Below are 20,249 nucleotides of genomic sequence, written 5' to 3'. Positions count from 1 at the left end.
CCCGGGCCCTGCCCATGCCCTTGCCCCTCACTCCCAAGCCACAGCTCCACCAGCCCTGCTGATGCCCCTCACACCTAACCTACAGCTTTCAACCCCCACATCTCTGCTGGTGCCCCTCACTCCTGACCCACAGCCCCCCATCCCCACAGGTTCCCCTCACTCCAAACCCACAGCCCCCCCAACCCTGCCTGTGCCCCTCACTCCAACCCACAGCCCCCCACCCACCCACACCTGCTGGTGCTCTCACTCATGACCTGCAGCCCCCTGCCTCCCCAGCCCTGCTGGAGGGGGTGTCCAGCTGTGAGGGCAATAGAGTTAGGGCCATGGCCCACAGCCCCCTGCTCCTCCAGCAGTGCCCGAGTACCAGTTGCCACCTGTGGGAGGTGGCGGCTGCTGTGGCCAGAGCCAAATGAGGAGCCCGGCTCTCCCCCTCCACCTGTGGACAGCATGGCCGGAGAAGAGCTGAGATGAACTGAGCTCATGGGGGAGGAAGGATGCGAGGCTGCCTGTTGCAGACTTGGGGCTCCTTGCCCTGTTGCTCTCCTCTCCCAGAGCCTCCATGGCCCAGTAAGTAGGACCTGGCACAGGAGGGTAAAAAGGCTCGGTGCTGCCATCATTGGGAACCCCATGCCAGCTGTGCTGCCATGATGAGGCGCCCCCTGCCTGCCTGGCAGCAGTGAGGGCAATAGAACAGAGCTGTGCTCCCCTCCCTGCCCCTTCTGCTGGGGGGTATAGATAATTTTTTGTCTATACACCCACTTACAGAAAACCACATAACTTAAATCAATTCCACCTCCCGCTTTTTGAATGTCTGTACCTAGACAGGGTAATAAATGCTGTGGATGGGCAAGAGCAATGGCATGACTTTAGCAAGGCTTCTGACATTATCTCCCATGTCATTCTCATTAGTAAGTTATTACAGACCACACAAAACTACTGTAAGGTGGATGTTTAACTGCTTGGATAATCATGTTCAACCAATGGTCAGTGGCTCAAAATCTAGTTGGGAAAAGGTATCGAGTGCGATTCCCTGTGGTCTGTTCTGGGCCTAGTATTGGACAATATCTTCATTAAGAATTTGAAGAATGGAATTGAGTGCACACTTAGGAAATCTTGAGAAAACACTAACTTGAGTGGAGTTGGAGACATTGGACAGCAGATCTAGGATTCAGAATGACCTTGGTAAACTGAAGAAATGGTCCAAAATCGATCAAATGAAATTCAACAAGTACAGATGCAAAGCCCTGCATTTGGGACACAACAATTGCATGAGAAAGAACTACCGAGACTACATTAATAAAGAAAAGGATCTAGGGCCACAGTAGACCATAGGCTGAATATGAACCAACAATGTGCTCCTGTTACAAAAAAAAAAATCAAGATACTGATCTCTGTTAATAGGAGTGTCACTTGCAAATCAAGGGAAGTGATTCTTCTGGTATATTCAGTACTTGTGAGGCCACACCTGGAGCACTCTATCTAGTTCTGGACCCCTCACTCCAAGAAAGATGTGGACAAATTAGAGAGAGTCCAGCAAAGAGTAACAAAAATTATTAGAGGCCTGGGAAATATGATTAATGAGGATAGGCTGAAACCACTGGGATTGTTTAGTCTGGAGAAGAGAAGGCTGAGGCAGGATTTGATAAGAATGTTCAAATACCTGAAAGAAGATGGAGATAGACTATTATTCTCTGTGGCTGCAGTTTGCAGGACAAGGAATGGCAGTTTTATATTGCAATGAGGGAAATATAGGCTGGATATCATGAAAAGATTTCTCACTATGAGGGCAGTTAAGCAGTGGAACAGACTGCCCAGAGCGTCTCCATCCTTGGGCATTTTTAAAAGTAGCACTTGTCTGGGATGCTTTAGCAAGAGATTCCTTGAGCTGGGGGTTTAACTAAGTGACCTCCTGAGATCCCTTCCAGCCCTATTATTGTGGATTCTTAGTCAATCAATTCATATGAATATTTAAAAAATGGTAAAACTAATAACATTTAGAGTTATACCATATTAGAAAACTGACCTCTGATATGAAAAGCAAATTTTACAATCACCTACTAGAATGTTCCTAACTTTACAAATGTTTATACAAGGGGTCAAGTAGGAACTTTATTAAGGTATTCAGAGTTCTTCAGACCTGCGTGTCTTTTTTTTTTTTAAATAACTAAATATAGAAGCATAAATATTTTTATTTGTTACACAGTCTGTACCATCCCATCTTGGCCCCTTTGTATGCCTCACCCATTTGTCTTTGCTTTTCTTTTAAACTGAAAGCTTCTTGGGACGGAGACCATGGTTTTAATTATGTTTTAGTATGTACAGCATCTACCACAATGGGGCTCAGTCTGGCTATGGACTTAAGGCACAACTACAATGTAAATGTTTTTAGCAACAACATGCTACATTGTCTTTGGAATGAGATAACCACAGAGTAATAGGTGTTTACATAATAATCTATTGTCTAATTGCATAATGTATCCTAGGACCTGAAATACAAAATTCACATGTGAATATCTTACCACTGAAGTTCCAGGGGTTAAACAACTGAGGGCAGAAAGAGGAATGAAACACAGAAATAGGAACAAGTTCTGCAATTCAGACTGGGATTTGCTAGGCTGAAATCTTGTTTTGGGCCTATCCCTATGGTAGCAGCATTATAACATTTTCTACATGGCTTTTTTATAGTGCAAAACATTAGGAAGTTTTGACATTATTATACCTGAAGCATACGATGATGACAATGCCTAATCATTCCCACAAGAGGCAAAAACCATTGCAGAATGCTTCGGTAGGTTTGTGTGTTTTATGTGGATCCTTCAAGGGTTAATTCACTTGTATTCACTTAAAAGTTAGCTTCACCTGCCATAGCAGTGCCCTAATTTTAAGTCATTTTGGATAGTCCCATAACTCTACCTAGACTTAATTAACCGAAGTCATATTGGATCATAAAAAATGGCAATATTCAATTACTTGTATTTCAGTAGCACAATAAGAAGCCCATTGAGCAGATACTGGATCCCAAGTTAACGATAAGATTTTACTTCTCATTATTTGTCAAAACCAAAATTCTTTATGGAAACATAACTTCAACAAAATACTCATTTGGAAGCTCAAATCTGGCCTGGGATTTGAAGGGAGGGAAAGCTCTACAGAACAGCCAATAGCCTGGTAGACAGAGCACTCGCTCAGGCAATGGTCTAACCTAGATCCCTGGCAGATGTTACAATTAAGATGCAATTACCCTGTTAATCACACCATAAACAATAACCCTGTCACACATTCAACAAATTAATGGTGTGACAAAACAAGAAACCGGCCATGAAAATATTCCAATGTATAACATTTTTATGGCTGGTTTCTACTGGAGCTTAAATTGAATGTGCAGCAGGGTAATGAGAGTCAGCTCAATACTCTGGTGGGGTCCTGGCCCCAGGACCACATGGGAGTCTTGAACCAGTTCTGGGGCAGTCTCAGGGCTGAGACCAACAATCAGCTGACAGTAAGGCCCAGCCCTGGGACCCCACCTGGGCTGGAACTGGCTCTGGTGCAGTTCCAGGGCTAGGACCAACAGTCGGTCCTGATTGTTGGTCCCAGCCCCAGGACTGCACAGGAGTCTGGAACTGGCTCCAGCCCCAGACCAGGTACCACACTGGAGTCTTGAACCAGCTCCAGTGCAGTCCTGGGGCTGGAACCTACAATTGTAGATCCCAGTCCTCTGATTATGCGTGAGTCTGGAACCAGCAAGGATTGCAGAGGGAATCTCAAACAGCCTCAATCCAGTTCCAGGGCTGCAACCAACAATCCCCTGATTATCAGTCCCAACCCCAAGACAACTCAGGTCAGCCAGCTTGTAGGCACTCAGCTTTCAACTCTCCACTGCAAGGGAAGCCCAGGATTCTGGGCTCCCTCTGCATGGGCAAGTTGTAATTATGCTACTGGGATCCGATTCCTGATCCCAAACATTGCAATATTCACTCATGCATATGTAGCATCACAGGATGCATGAGTGTTGGGATTGGGGATGAGATCCCATTGTGCCTTTAAAGGAATGTGTTCCATTGGCCTTGTATTCTGAAACTGCCTGATTCAAAGAGTTGAACAAGTTGGAGTCTCCAGCATCCTAAGTGATTGTCAGCTAAGTACCAGACTTCTGGCTTTTCTGGGGTGGATGTCCCTGTTCCTTTGTTCATGACAAAAATAAATAAATAAATAAATTCACAAGATACTTGCTTTCTTTCTGCACTGGAACAAAAAAATCCTTGAACCTTCAATTTAAGTTTTGGGGGGGTTTTTTTGCAAAATGGAATTCTTGTTTTCTGGCCAGCCCTGAGTACCCTGTCAGTGTTGTGCACTCATCTACAAGCATAATATTTCTCTCTCCATTCAAATGCATCCCAAAGATTGGCCTTTTCCCCACAGTATTAACATTTCTGGCTATAAGTCTGAAGAATGTACATTATAAAAGTTCACTTAGAACAAAAGAAACTTATACTGTAATAACAATTATAAGAAACATGCTACAAAAAATTGTGACTTTTTCAGAAGTGCTTAGCAAACAAATCTATGAACTTGCAGATAGTAATTGCTCAGATCTCTAGTGACTGGTAGAAGAATGGAGTAGAGGCCAACCAAAATATCACTACACAATAGGTACACATTTGCCTGGTTAGCATGCTCTGCTATTTTAATCCTTCAGTGCATTTTTGGAAGCCTTTAATCAGAGATGTAGTAAACTGTTTGAATTTTACAGTACATGGTAAGTGTAAATACTACCAGCTTAGATTATTTCAGTTTCCGTTCTTTGTATTAAAAACCCTGCCTGAACATCTGTGCCTGTGAAGATTAAAGGACTGAAAACCCTGGAAACAGAAGATCTTTGTATCCACAAGTCACTGCAGAATGCTACAATGCCTGGGAAGCTTAACTGCCCCACCAGCTGATTTTGCCCACATCTGAAGGGTCTTTAATATTATCTAAACACTCTAGAGGGTAAAGCAGCTTTCCATCAATTTAACATAGTCCTTGCGCTAACACAGCTTTAGACTGCCTCCAAACTACACCTAATCCTTTACACCAAGAGCACATCTATTGTTGGCAGTGAAAGTATTGGTCAAGGCTATTGTCCACTGGGAATTCAGCCGAGATCACATTAACTTTTAAGAAAACTCATGGCCCACTTCTGATCTCACCTGCACCCATTTTATACTAATGCAACTTATCTAACTCTGCAGTTACTCCTGATTTACACAAATGTAAAGGAGATCATGAATCAGCAAGAGATTCAACCTGATTCGATGGCCAAATCTCTGCATCTGAATCAAATCAGAGGACTCTTTAATCTCTCCAAATCAATTCAGACAGATTCAGCTGTTCGGACGTAGATACAGCTTTAAATGGTTTTTCTACATACCTCTAGGTAGCAGGGGCTCTGAACCCTGCAGTGCTGGAGAAGATACAGCATCCCACAGAAGCACTGGGGGGCTCCCCAGTGTGCTCAGCAGCAGACCCAGAAGTGCAGGACACCGGGGAGCACACTGGGAGGGCCCCCTGTACTCTCCTCCCCCAGGTCAGCGACTGGTCGGGGGAGGGGGTCACCCCCCCTCCCCCACAGCTGATCGCCAAGCCAAGGGGGCACAGAGGACCCCCAGTGTGCTCTCCAGCAGACCTGGGAGGGAGGGGGAAAGAGAGAGAGAGAGAGATCTCTCATCTCATGTTTAAAGCTTCACGGATCTAAAGTCTGAGTGCTGATTCATGATCTCCTTTATATATATAGAAGGCACATGCTCCTTCAAGTGCTGAATGCTTTCTCCAAGGCATTCAGCACTCTCACCTATTTATTCAAGGCTTTTAAGTTCAATTCCCTTATATCAAGATGAGGCTCTTGTCATCACATAATATTAATCCACATGTATCCCAAAATAAGTATGCTTTGTATGATAACAATAAAATGACACTGTGCCTGCCTCTGCTCCAGGAGGTGCTCCCGGGCAACTCTTGCGCGGGTGGCTAACCGGGCCTGCCCTGCTCTCGCTGGGGAGTCCCTGGAACTCGCCGACCGCAGTCGCGGCTAGGCATGCCGCAGGGGGGTCCCCCTTGCTGCAGCACTACTGGGCGGGCTCACACGGGGCTCCAACCTCCCCCACACCCCGCCCAATGCCACCTTTGGTCGTGGACCTTCCGTCCCTCGTCCCCGAGCAAGGACTGGGTGTCGAGGGCCCTCTCCGCCCTTTGCGGCTCTCTTCCCCGACACCCCGCCGGGGTCTCTGCCTGGTCCTCCCTGGTTCCCTCACCGGGGTTCCTGCTGGCTCTATCCTGGTTGCCTCACCGGGGTTCCCGCCGGCTCCAATCCGGTTCCTTCACCGGAGCTTCTGCCGGCTCCAATCCGGTTCCTTCACCGGAGTCTCCCGCCGGCTCCCCGGAGCCTCTGCCAGCTCGTCCCCAGTTACCTCACCGGTGGTTCCAGCTGGCCCTCTCTCTGGGCTCCTCCTCGGGGCTTCTGCCGGCTCCCGCATCAGTTTCACCGCTCTTCTCCGGCGGCGCGGCTCTCCCCGCCTCCGTTGCTCCCGGCACGGCTGCAGCCCGTTCGGCCCACGGCCAAAGCCCCTTGCGGGGGCCCGGCTCCACTCCCAGGCTTCCTCCCGGGCTCCGCGTCCTCCCACCGCATGCCCCTTCTCTCCTCAGGGCCGCCTTTTATTTCCCCTGAGCGGCGCCTCTCGCTGACATCGCTCCGCCTCAGCTGTATGAAAGCGCAGCTAAAGAGCCGCGCGGGTGGTTCCCCGGCCTGCACGCCGCTGCTGCTCCCCTCTCCTGTGGAGCATACATAAGTGTTTCCCCTGGCCCTGGGCTGGGGACTCCCTCTAGTCCCGTTGTCCCTGGGACAGACACTTTTAAAAAATATAATGCCAATTCTAGGTAAGTCATCCTAGCACCACTCAAGTGGGGTGGGACTTAAAGCATCCCTATTCCTTAAGGCAGGCAGTTGAAAATTTCCCTTGCCTAAAGTTGCACTGGTCCAAAGCCTAGGGCAGGGAGCACTAGATCATGTACCAGTGAGAGATCTGAGGTCCAGTATTGTACAGCTTACCTGATCCACAAATGGGTAGTTTCACATAAACTGGAAAAGAGATTCTCAGTTTTCCACAGAGGCACAATACTTACGGTCAATCCTGAAAGGTCAAAAACTTAAAGAAGTTACATTTTTGTGTATAGAAACAGTATTAAAGTTGGTCCAAACAGTCTTTATTCTCAAAAGAAAATGGCAAAGAGCTTTTATACAGTCAACCTTTTATATATTTTTCAAGATTTATGTTTCTTTTCCTGTGTATTTTATCTCACAATTTGGTGTAGAGTGGGATAGACACTTCATGGCAAGGGTCAGGTTATGCTCTAGATTGTAGGTTTTCATTTAAAAAGAATATCATCTCTAACTCTTCATGCCTCACCACTTGAGGTGCTCACCATGTCTAGCATGGAGTGTATCCTCATGTGTTTGTTCTAAGCCATGAACATTTACCCTTTACACTCTTTTGGCAAGCACTACAACTCACAGATCAGTCTTTTCTTCCTCCACCCCACCAAACATTCAGTCTTGTTTGTATTGACCATGTGCAATTAAATATCTGCCAATCTGAGCACAGTAAAATACATTTTACTAATGCAAAAATATCACAGGAATTACTATATTGAGATTTAATCTGTTACTGATATGAATATGCATGTTTTAATTCAAATAAACCAGGTCCAGAATTTCCAGATATCTTCCCCCAAAATTTTTAATAATTTTGCCATAGAGTACATGTAGCAGGCTGTCACTTTCACAATACAGCTTTTATTTTCCCTGAGGCAAATTTGTCCCCATAGAAAATAACATAAAGTATAAACAAGCAAGTACATAAACAATAAGTAATTAAATCAAACCCTGAAGTCCTTTTCCAGACCTTGAGTAACCCTGGCTCTGTGATGCCTCCTCAACACCTCCACCTTCCTTCTCTCTCCTCTCCCCCTTCTCTGGGGTCTTTTAACTTCCTCAGGGGCCATCTAACCATCCCCATCAGCTGGCACAGCCGTCCTAAACAGGCAGGCAATCCTCTTTCAACCTGAGCCATGCACCCAGTTACAATACAGTTCTGTTCATTTTACTCACTTTCTTCCTCTCAAGTTTGAGTAACTAGCTATTTAAGCAAAGAAATATGAGCAATACCAAAAAAAACCCAACTTGTTTTAGGCAAGTTTTAGTCTTGTAAACCAGGCTCTTGTAAAACAAGTGGCATATACCAAATTGACCAATAGATGGTGTAAACATTTTACTAGTACCCATGTGAAGCAACTTGCATGATAATACACCATGCCTGGGTACATACATTCCAGGAGGTCAGATCAAGTTAAAAATGGCCACCTAAACTAAAATCAGTCAGAAAGGGGGGGGGGGGGGGGGGATGGACTAGCAGGGGGCAGTTGGGGAAATAAAGGGATAAGCAGGGTCCTGGAGTGTGTGGGGGGGAGCGGGGGGAGTCAGGAGTCTGTGGTGGGGTTGGGGAGGGCAAGTGGGGTCTGCAGGGAGGGATCAGGGGAATCAGCAGGACTAACAAGTTACACAGCAGGGCAAGCAGGATCCACAGGAGGGATTGCGAGGTCTAGTGGGTTCTGCAAAGGGGAATGGGAGAGTCCATGGGATGTTGCTGGGGTCCAGGAGGGTTTGGTGGGATCAGGTGGGCTCACAGCATGTTCAGAGGGCATGGGAGGATGGGGGGGCTCTCCCTCCCCACCCCAGGACCAGGGATATTTTTAGCACCCTGACATCCCCCACCCCCAGATAAACAATCCCTAACCTCACTGAACCTAGTCCCCACGCCAGGACTTATTTCCTTGGCTCCTGGCATCAGTGAATGCTGGTAAAACTGGCATCAGGAGTGACTTACAGGATAGAGGATTTGGTGGGCTCCCAGAGGGCAGGGAGTACAGCCTGGTCTGTAGGGGGGTGCTATTTGGGGGTGGGGTGAGGGGCTGGAGGGCTAAAAATAGCCTGGTGTCAGGGGGGCAGGTAAGAAAAGCACAGCTCCAGGGCTGGGGCCAGCAGCTGGGCTTTTCCAACCGTAGGTTGTGCTGGGAACTGTACAGAAGTTTGGAACAGTTAGATAGGTCTAAAAATGTCCAACCTGATCCAAGTTACACTTCCTCAAAGGTAAATTTAACCTGGATCAGGTCTGCCATTTTTAGACCAATCTAACTTTCCTGAACTTCTGTACAGTTTGCACTTAGATTGACTTAACTAGGGATCTAACTGTGAGGTCTGCACCTGGGTAAACTAAGTTAGGTAGAGTGGCCATTTTTAATACTATCTAACCTCCCCCTAACTTCTTTGAATGTCTGTATGCATCCCACGATCCAAAAGGGAAGTGCAACTATTCCACTACAACTCTCTGGATCAGTCCCTGGAACTGGATAAGAGAAAGAAGCTGATAAATTGGACAGTTGATTTTATTGGCAAAAAAATATTTATTTGGTAATAACCAGTGATGGGACAGGAAATACAGAAACTTTATTTTACTTAGAACTGGGCAATGTTTTCAACATGTCTCTAGAGCAGAATTTAATTTGTCTAGTAGTTGAGCAGTATGTGGAGACAGTTTTAAAATTGTGGCTCTGTAGATCCTAAAGCATTTAAGTGACAAATTTAAGTAGTGTAGACCATATCTCAGAATTCCCAGAGTTCACTGCTGAGCTAAAGGAGCAATGCTGTTAGCTACAGGCTAGACAGGCTCTATTATTCTGAATCTTCACCATGCCCTGCAAAGCCATTAAAACATAACATTGTCTGAAATATGCAGAATAAATAGGGCCATGAAAGACTGGGTGGAACATGGACTACATTTTAGGAGTTATAGTGTTTCAAAGAAGGAAAGACATGTCTGAAAACACAATAATACTCCATGTTGGTTATTTTATACATGAGGAAAGGAATTAAAGAGAAATGAGTGACACCAGCAAATGTTCCCTGTAAAACATACAGATGTAGCAGCTGTGTATGAGCACAGTAAGTTACCCCTGTGAAATCTGATTCACTGTGCGCAGCACAGCAGGACTGAACCACACAGCTTTTTTGTTAACAAGAGCTGACTTCCTGCTTTAGTGAATTCTGGCAAATGAGAAGTTTTAGTCAGTGATGACTGTTCTGGTAGATCTTTCACCTCACCTAGTTTTTTGAGGAAGTGGGCAGAGGTGTTGCTTAATGTTCATTACGTGTAAATTCAAAGTGGAGATCATGCAAGACCATTAGAGATCCCTTTGTCCTTTACAAAGATTAAGGACATTAACTTTACTATGGCTATTAATTGTATTCCACTTAACTGAAGTAACCATGGGGTTTATAAAATAAACCTAAAAACACACCTAAAATAAACTGCTACATACACACACATACACACACACACACTTTATGTTTTGATTTAATTTCATTTCATAGAGAGAGTATTCAGATTTTGTATTAGCCAGCTGAATCCTTCTCAAATGAAAATCCAGGAACTTTACTGAGACATGGCAGAAATGGAACAGAAAGGGAAGATAGAGGAAAAGATAAGCAACACTCCCAAGGTTCATACCTACCAACAAGAAATTATTTTACCTAAAAGGTTGGGTATGATGCTTGTAAATGCATAATTTCTTAAATGAAACTAAAAATCCACATTGACAATTTCAAGAACCAAACTCTCACAATACTTATCATCAATGTTGCTACAAGTGTTGCCTTACTTGTACCTGTATTCCATGCCCTTTCCCCTTCTCTCTGTTATTCTTCAAACAGTTTCCCCTTCACAGGCCTGTCTACACTATAGTACCACAACACTGTAACTTGCACTGTGCAATACGAGAGCATCTGAAATGTCACAAGCTGCAGTGGAGCAGTAGGTTCAGGCATAACAAAAAAGAAAAGAAAAGAAGACAGCCAAAGAATTAGGAAAAATACAACAAACAGGTTGGTAATTCACCTTCCCTCTTAGCAAGCCAGTACAAAACCACAACCAAAAAAACCCAACAAAAGTAAAACTGAAAAACAAACTAAATAGCCCATGGAATCAGCCCAAAGTCTGCCTAAATTGTGCTGGGCATTGGGGTTTTATTTGTTTTGACCAACACGAGTATGTAAAGAGAAAACTTCAGGGGGGCACCAAACAACAAAGATATTTAGCAGGAGATGCATGCAAGCAAGTAAACCTAGACCTCCTTGATAAAAAGACTCTGAATAATCAAGGAACTAGAAAAAAATCAAATAAATATAAGGCCAGAAGAGACTTCAAAAGATCCAAGCTCCTGCACCAATGCAAGATCATGAGAAACAGATTGTGTATTGCAACAAAGGTTATAATCAGGGATCCTGGTTTTCTCTGATTTAAAAAAATCCCCAATTTTCGGTTAAAAAAATAACCCCAAATCCACTTTTTCTGTGATTTAAATGAAACACAACTAACATATACACATACACAAACCCAAATCCACATTCTTCCGTGATTGAAATGTAACAGAGAGAGAGAGAGAGAGAGAGAGAGAAAGAGTGTACAGTGTTGCATTTTAATCATGGAAAAATGTGGATTTGGGTTTGTTTTCTTTTTTAACTGAAAAGTGGGGATTTTTTTTAAATCAGAGAAAACCAGGATCCCCAATTATAACTCTGTGAGCAAAGTCAACAGTGTGGGAAACCTTAAATTTGGTCTCTTGTAATTTCCCATCTGCAGTCTCAACACAATCCCTTTGGGTCACTGGAAAATTGGCACAGTGTGGAGGCGATCCTTTGACACTACTCCACCTCAAGTTAAGAATTTCCCTGTACATGAAAAAAGTTGCATGAAAATCTGCTGATATGACAGAATCTGAAGACGTTTTCTACCTTGCTAATGTCAGAAATCAAACTATTTGGTTTTGCCATGATATCCTGATGATATTCAGACAAGGTGTCTGCTGTTAGTTACACAGGTAAAACTTCACCAAGATTAATGAAGTTGCATCATAACTGTGAAAAGGATTTGGCACTCTGCTTCTGTAAAGACAATTCTAAACATTTTTTTAATTTAGATTTTTAGATATTAATCTCCCCCATATAATACTGCAGGAAGTATTGCATATTACATTTGCTGTAATATGATGTGTTGTCTTTTTTTAAAAAAGAAAATGTCTGCTAGATGCCTGACAGTGAATGATGGTGTTTAGGGTATTTCTTTCTTCCTAGTTTAAGGCTGGCAGAAAGCTAAAGGAAAAACAAGATTAAGCCAACTAAAGCTCATTCGAGGAACACACAGGAACTTCTCACTACAATGTGAATGAAAGAGTCCTGACATTTTACCTGTTTCACTAAAAAAAATACTGGCCAGATGCTGAGCTGGTTCAAATCACTGTACCTCTCTTACAGTCAATAATCCTCTGAGGCTGGAGCTTATAAAATTTACAGACATGTAACACGCCACATGTAAGACTCTTATGGGGAAAGAGGTGTGATAGGTCTGCTCCAATGCAATAGTAAAAGCATGCTGCTATTAGCATTCATTTTTCCCTGGAAGGGAAACAAGTCCTTTGAGCACATCTTGTTGTTTCATGGATCTTCTTAATGCTGAATTTTATTTCTTTTTTTTTATTCTTATGTCCATAGAAAGGCCTAGGTTTCAGAATGACTCAACCTCTAGCCAGTGAGAGTTGCATGCCAGCAACACACACTGCTCCCTTTAGAGGCTAGACACACAAAAAAGACAGTATAAAATGCTCATCTATAACAGTCCTGTTGGCAAAGCATGGAGTAACAGGGCTGCAATCTCTTATCACTTATGTGGTAGCATTGCACTTTCCCAAAAGTGCATCCAACCAGTTTTCATAGTTGGTCTTGTGCTGACATTACTATACTACATATGACACTAGGGCAAACAGTCACATATGGCAACATACTTATTACGTTGTTGGCCAATAACATCACATATAAAGTCAATTTAACATATTTACCCAAAGCCAAGATGTCTTCAAATTTAAGATGATCCCCCAATAATGAGAATCTATAAATGGAAAATGTATAAATTTGTTATAGTTTTCCGTGTAAAGTAGCTAATTTATCAGAGGGACATCTTAAATTCACCCCTCCCTCCACTGCTGCAACACGGAAAGCGGCAGCAAGGGATCATGCAGTGGGGGAAGGAGGTGGCCGTCATGCCCCCCCCCCCCCCCCACATTCTCCCTGCAGCCTGCACCCCCCTGCAGTGCCTATACTCCCTGCTACCTGCACCCCCTGACCTCCACAGCCTCTACCACCCTCCCCATCTGCTCCCTGCGGCCCCTGCCCCCTTACCCATCCACTTACTGTCAGGTGCCACTCCAGCTCCATTTCTTCTTGGGGCATGAAGCACATGGAAGATCTGGTGCCTCGCCAGCCACACAGCAGCATTCCAGGGCTGGAGCTGCCACCAACAGCAGCACTGCTGCACAGCCAGGCAGGGGCGGCAGCTTCCATGTGCTCCATGCCCTGGGACAGAACGGAGACAGAATTGCAAATGACAGCAAGTGGCAGGTGGAGGGAGCAGGTAGTAGCAGTGGGGAAAGCCAGGGACTGCAGGGGGCAGGTGAGGGGCAGAGGCTGGCAGGAGGGAGGAGGGAGTGGGCAGCTGCTGCAGCTCTGACTCTGGCCCTGACCCAGATGACCTGCCTGCCCCCCTGCCTTGTACTTGAACTCATAAAAAGAACCTCATCTTGGATTCAAGTAAATATGATGCTTTAAAGAAATCAGGATTCTATTCTCTCCTGGTAATAAAAAAAGAAAAAGGTCTCGCTCTTTTCTCCTCCCTAAAGACAAAACCTAGTCTTTGTAAAGGGTAACACTGAAGCCAGATTCTGAGAAATTTCTTCACCCAGCACCCATGTTTATACCTGTAATTTTGAAATCAATGACACTTAGACATCTAACTGATCTGAAGTCCTACTGTACTAGTACTTCATGAAATTCAAAGTTGTGCCAATATCTAGTTGTAAAGAGAAAGTAAACCTGACTTCTTACCCCTGCCATATCTGGCTCTTGAGGAAAGAGCTTTATGCTACAATATCACTACTCTGTCTAGATTGGATTTGTAGGCTTATTTGAAATATTTTGCAAATAGTATGAAGGGGTTTGGGTTGTAGCTGTGTTGGTCTAAGGACATAGGCAGACAAGGTTCCTTGGGTGAATTTGATATCTTTTATTAGACCAACCCAAATGGTTGGAGAATAGTTATTAAGCAAGCTTTCGGGTTCAAAAACCCTTCGTCAGGCTAAGGAAGCTTCAGCAGTTGGTGTGCAAATAGTATTGCACTTTTCTTGGATTAAAGTTGCTTTCTGTTACACTGCTATGTATTTACATAGCAATGTCACAGGCTTCAGTGTCATTTCTTATAATTTCCATTAATGTTATAGAAAAGTATTTTGTTGTTTATATCCAGAGATGACAGCAGCTTAACTCTTAATAGTATAAGACATGAAAAATGCAACTTTGATATGTAAAGGAGCAAAGCAGGACTATGACAACACAGCTTACTATCAAGGTATGGTAGGATAAAATTGGTGAACTCACCACCAAAAGATAACGTAGGTAAATGCACAGGAAAAATACATTGGAAATGTATTTGCTTACATGGAACAAGGGGACAACTGAATGAAAAAAGTAAATGTAAAGCAGCAATAAAATGTGCAGTGAGGGGGTCACTCAAACCTTCAAGACTGAAAACAATATTAGGGATAGACTTCAGACAAGACATTGAGAGCTTATTTGATCTTTCCTGAGTACAAGTAGCATGAAAGACAATTAAATATTCTGTTATCAAACCACAACTCATCTTTGTTTACCAGCATTAGAAGTTAGCCTAACTTCATGATGACACTATACATAGAGATTATGCGTCATAAAAATAAGAAATGAACACAGGCGGTCCTTGGATTTACGACCCAATTGGTTCCTGAAAACTGCGTCTTAAGTCAAAACGTTGCAACTCGGAACCGATTTTCCCATAGGAAACAATGTTATAAATGGGGGATTGGTTCCTGAACCAAGGCTCGATACCCTATTCTCGCCAAAAATACCCCAGAATTTTGTACTCAATCAATTACAGATGAGTAATATAGCTACATTAGCGTATTTATATTGTAAATAGCAATCATATTGATTTGGAAGGACTTCTTTGAGGTGACTTTGCTGGACTTTCTGAAGGGTTCTTGGATGCGTCTCAGGAATCTCGGCTGCAGGTTTTTCTGGAGTCTTGTCTGCTTTCTTAAAGAAAGCATCCAAGGAAGTTTGAACAGATGCTCTCCAGGGAGATGGGCGATGCAGCAAACTTGTTCACTGGTGCAGCGTCACATCAGATCAAGCATTGTAAAGTGGAAACTGACGTCAGAAAGTTGAAACAGGGTGTCAATTTATAAACGTTGTAAGTCAAGGACTGCCTGTACACTGAAGGCCACCAAATGAAACTGCTTTTCAAAAGCACAGCATCTCCAAAATGAAATCAAAATGCAAAACAGGGGTTTTTTGGTAGTTCTGCATTACAGGTACAGAACATTGCAAATAGCTCTGCTGTTATTGGTCTCAGGAACCACGCAAAGATATTCTTCATTTTCTGACTTGTGCCCATAAGTTCAATGATACTTGTCAGATTCAAATGTCCATAGGAAAAAACTATGTAATGTTCAGTATTTAATAGTTTTTCTGATGCTAGACATTTTGGTACAGTCCCATTGTTCTCTGCAATTGACAAGCTTGAGTTTCAAACACTTCCATTTCCATATTATCAATTCCAAAATTAAATATATTACCCAGCAAAAAACCAAAGCATTTCTCACCAAGTATTATCCGAATAATAACTGTACAACATATTTCTGTAAAAGTAAAATCCTATGATTTTCAATGCAAAAAGAAGGAACTAAGTTGGGAAAAGGTCATATTGAATTTCAATTGCTCCAGAAAGCAGCAAATGTGCTGAAGAAGAAACAGCAAACAAGAAAAATAAACTCTCCCAACTGGTGCTGTCATCTCCACAGTCTTTTTCCATTTGCATTTCTCCACTGTGTAAGCCATTTGGCTAATTTTCCTATCTAACTAAACTTAGGTTGTCGTGCCAGAAATCAATTTATTTCTACATTTTTGAGGAAAGGAATCCACTGAACTCAGCTCTTGCAGAAATTGCTAAAGGCAAGTTTTCTTTTCCTCCTAAAATATTTCTTCCAATATGTTGGGATAAAGAAAGCCTACATTTCTTCACTGACACTGAAAGTCCTAAACACAAAATGCAAAACACAGCCAATGGGTCATATCCTATTAGAATTATACCCAAGTCAGTATCTCAAACTAAGTAAAAACCTAACATCAGAAAAATAAGTGGACTTTTGTTTAAAAGCAACTTCCAAACAAGCTGATGTAAGATATGATCTTAAAACAGTAACCTATTCCAGGATGCCTTGAAGGCAAAGGCATTTCTACCCCTGATAACCTTTATACACTTTTTTAAAAGAGGAAACAAAAAACAGAAATCATTAATAAGACCCTTTTAAATGGGAGGGGTGGGGGGAAGAAGGGGGGCGGACAACCCATCAACAAAAAAAGTCCTTTTTCCTAAACTTAAGAAACATGGTCTCATTTCTGCTTTGGGTGTCTAAAGACATTACAAGTGCTTTCCCACCAATTGTTTCCAAAAACACCTCCGAATAAGAAAATAATTGTACTGTTTAGAAATATTTTAGTGGAACATTCAGCCAACAATTCAAGGCCAGTAATACAACTGTATTTCCTGTCTGTAGCTTTCACAATAAAAAATAAATAAATAAATAAGCCAACTCTGCAAGGTGCAGGGAGAAGAATCAGAGTATTTTCCAGAACCACATGCTACAACAAAAATAATGCAAAGACTTGTATACATGCTCAACTTTAACCTCTAAGATAAACATACGAGTAAGGGCCACATCTAAATACTCGTTATTCATGGAGATTGGCTCAGATCACTCATTTTCCATAGAATGCACTGACTGCTGGTCTGTTATTTTTAGTTTTGCAGAGCCTTACATAAGGATCTATGAAAGATACCAAACAATGTTAAGTAGTATTGTTCATTCCAACATTAAATTGAGCTACTGTTTCAAAGCAGGAAGCCTTGCTCACCCACCAAAGACTGAACTTCCTCCCTGCTGATCTACAGTTCTTTCCAAACTCAGTAAAAGGGGGTTAGTACAAAAACACAGAGGAGCCACTAACAGGAGAAAAGTTACTGCCACAGCAAACATGCGCCCGAGTCTCAGTACAAACAAAACAGGACCTCTTCCCTGAGTTACAAAGCCAAGGGCTGACACTCAATTAGAAAGATGTCTATCTTAGTGTTAGGAGCTAACAGCAGCTTTTTTTGTCTCGTGGTTGACTCGTAAGTCAGAGATTTGGGGAAGTTTAATGAGTATGTACCTCTGGTGTAAGCTAACTTTGACATAAATAGGAACTGTCCCATGTCAGGACTGGGAGTAGTGACAGATAGACTTTGAATCTGTGTGGAACCTTCACTGGGGAAGTCTCCATCTCTCTTGTCTACAAAAGAATGAACAGTTTCAAAGTGGTCACCAATGGTGTTTCCTAGGAACTGAAAAAAATGTCCCTTAATGCCAGACTTTTAGCCTTTTTAAACTAATACATATGAAGGCCCAGACTTACTGCATTTTTTATTCAACTAACCCAGAATTAATTTGATGTTATTACGCTTAGTTTGGGAACTTACTAGAATGACACAGCTGTTTCTTTCAGTTACCCTATTTTACTTAATAGCTTTTTTTAAGTCCATTTAGAAGCTTAATTATGCCACTGGCAGCATAACAAAACAGAAAGGCTAAGTAGCAGCAGGCAGCTGAAAACAGATCAGCACCAGCCGCTGCCATGCCTGTCTCAATCATACAATATTCAAACAAAAGGCACACAGCAATAAAGTTATTTAATAAGCAACATGCTGCATGGTGCTTGTTCTTTGGATCAAACTATTAGGTAGTTGTCCCAGGCCAAAAAGTTGCAGTCTGGACTTCACTGAACTTGTATTACACCTAGACTCCACGGGATCCCCCAAGGAGTTGAATGTGACAGCTGTGTTCTTCAAGAGTAATGGATTTTTCAGCAACATATCATGAAAGCTGAAATCAGATTCACTGAGTTGGCTAACCCACAGCTTTCAAACTTCCCTCCCCCATATAGCAAACTTGCCATGAATCTCATTGCCTTCAGGGAAAATAAAATAACACTACCCTCCCCCTCAAAATTTTATACAACTTAATTTTAATTTTTACACAAAGCTAACATATTTAAAAGATGTATGTACTCTCTATAGGAAATGTTTAATTTGTGAGGATTAGGCTACTTGGTATATTTAACAGTTATAATGTACTTGGATAACATGTGATAAGACCGCGTCTGATACCAAGAAAAGATTTTAAAAAGCTACCAAATTGGTTCTTAGTACAATTCAAGGTGCTGATTTGGATCTATAAAGCTATGCATGGTTGGGATCCAATCTGTCCATCTCTCATATTTCCATCCTTGTTCAATAACCTGGCAGCTGAGATCAGCAAGACACTCCTACTAATCAACCCCAGATTCAAACATTGGTTTAGAGACATGGAGACACAACACTTTTGGTGGGCAGTCATTGGCTCAGGAATTCTCTGCAACATTTGTCTTACAGAAGGTGAAGTGTATTGACCTCTAAGGCATGCTCCAAGGCTTATCATTTTACTCCGCCTTAGCCTGAGTAAGTAGCCTGAATAGGTTGGTTTTTATGGTCATTCACGAAAATATTCTCTACTCGTTTTTAACAATAAAACTAGCTGCAAATACAATGTTAATTATTCCCTTGTCATTTGCACCAAATCATTCCTCCAATTTATAAGCATTTAACCATGGCTATTTAACCATGGCAAGTCTGTTTTAACTAAGTAAATCAATATCTTATCACTACCTTGTATTCTAGGTTCAGTGTTTCTGCTGTTCTTCTACTATAAAGCTTTTCAGTAATTCACATATGGAATTATTTAAAAGTTAATTTTACCACCTCTAGGATACCATAAAGAATAAGGGCCCAACTCCAACATACCCAGTTTTCCCAGAGTCACAATGGGCTCTCCCCTTTGTGTTTCATCTAAATTTGATATAATTTAATGAGTAACAAAACCATTAACTAATAGTTGCACAGAGCAACTAAATTCATAGTCCCAGAAAGTGATCAAATCTGCACAATTAGTTTCTTACAATGGTAAAACAAAAATTAAAATTTGAATTCCAGTAAACTAGTAAATTATTGCTACTAAAGCCAACTGAAGTTAGAAATGTTCCCAGTGAATTAACTCTCCCAGGGACCAGGATAGATTGCTGTAGTAGAGACGTTCCTCACTTTAAGCCACTTTCAGAGGCCACTTCTTTGAGTATGTAGAGTGAATATCAATCCCTGCAAAGTGTATCCAATACCACCTCATAAAGGTTGCTATTGAATGGCACTAGTCACTCTGTCCTGACCAGGAACTCGGAGCCAAAACTGGATCTGGCAGTAGAGAATTCCAACACTATAAGAAAGGCCTCAACAGTCTCCCATCTTTCTCATTAAAGCCTGACCGTGGAAGTGACAATATTGTATCTATTACTTGTTCTAACTTATTCTCTATCTTAATTATACGAAATTTGAATTTCTGTAGCTTACCTTTCTGTGTTCAATTGAGCCCTGTGGGATGACAAGCTGAAATCCTAACACTGCTAGAGAACTGAGAATTCTGAAAAAAAAATATTGAATATTAAATATTGCAGGTATCAATGAATCAGACCATGTATCCTAGCAATCTGTCACGGGTAATGATCCTGTACAAGCTAATGTACTTGTATGGCATTACCAATGTGAGAAGTTTCATTATATGTTATGAAAAACCCTTATTTAATAATACTGCTTTAACTATGTGGCAAGTGTTTATATAACACACATGTGGGTAGATTCATACTTGCAAAACTACTCAATAATTTAGAGCATAGCAAAGAAAGGATAGTTTGAGCTGGCCAAATAACTGCACCCTCCCAGGATATACAAGGTGCAATTTATTAATACAAACTTAAACATATTTTTGCTTGATTGGTAAAACAATACTTACTTGAATACAAGACATGTTTCTTTCCCTACAACTGGCATGTGGGGAAAACCCCTTGTCTTATAATTTCAGCATGGAGGAGATAGGCCAGGCCAGGCTGACCCTGT

General features: G+C 42.3%; 1 protein-coding gene across 2 annotated transcripts in view; it reads right to left on the bottom strand.

Moving 5' to 3' along the window:
- THSD4 (thrombospondin type 1 domain containing 4) overlaps positions 1 to 20,249 on the bottom strand; it is a 702,916-nt gene that overhangs the window by 635,693 nt on the left and 46,974 nt on the right. For both annotated transcript variants that reach the window (XM_059714825.1, XM_019477615.2), the window contains exon 3: positions 19,707 to 19,776. In XM_059714825.1, coding sequence (XP_059570808.1) covers positions 19,707 to 19,776 — 70 coding nt within the window. The remainder of the gene's footprint in view (positions 1 to 19,706; positions 19,777 to 20,249) is intronic.

The sequence above is a fragment of the Alligator mississippiensis genome, chromosome 11 (assembly GCF_030867095.1).
Source record: "Alligator mississippiensis isolate rAllMis1 chromosome 11, rAllMis1, whole genome shotgun sequence".
In the NCBI taxonomy this organism is placed as follows: domain Eukaryota; kingdom Metazoa; phylum Chordata; order Crocodylia; family Alligatoridae; genus Alligator; species Alligator mississippiensis.
Note: the sequence above shows the minus strand (reverse complement) of the source record. Positions and strands in the feature narration are given on the sequence as shown.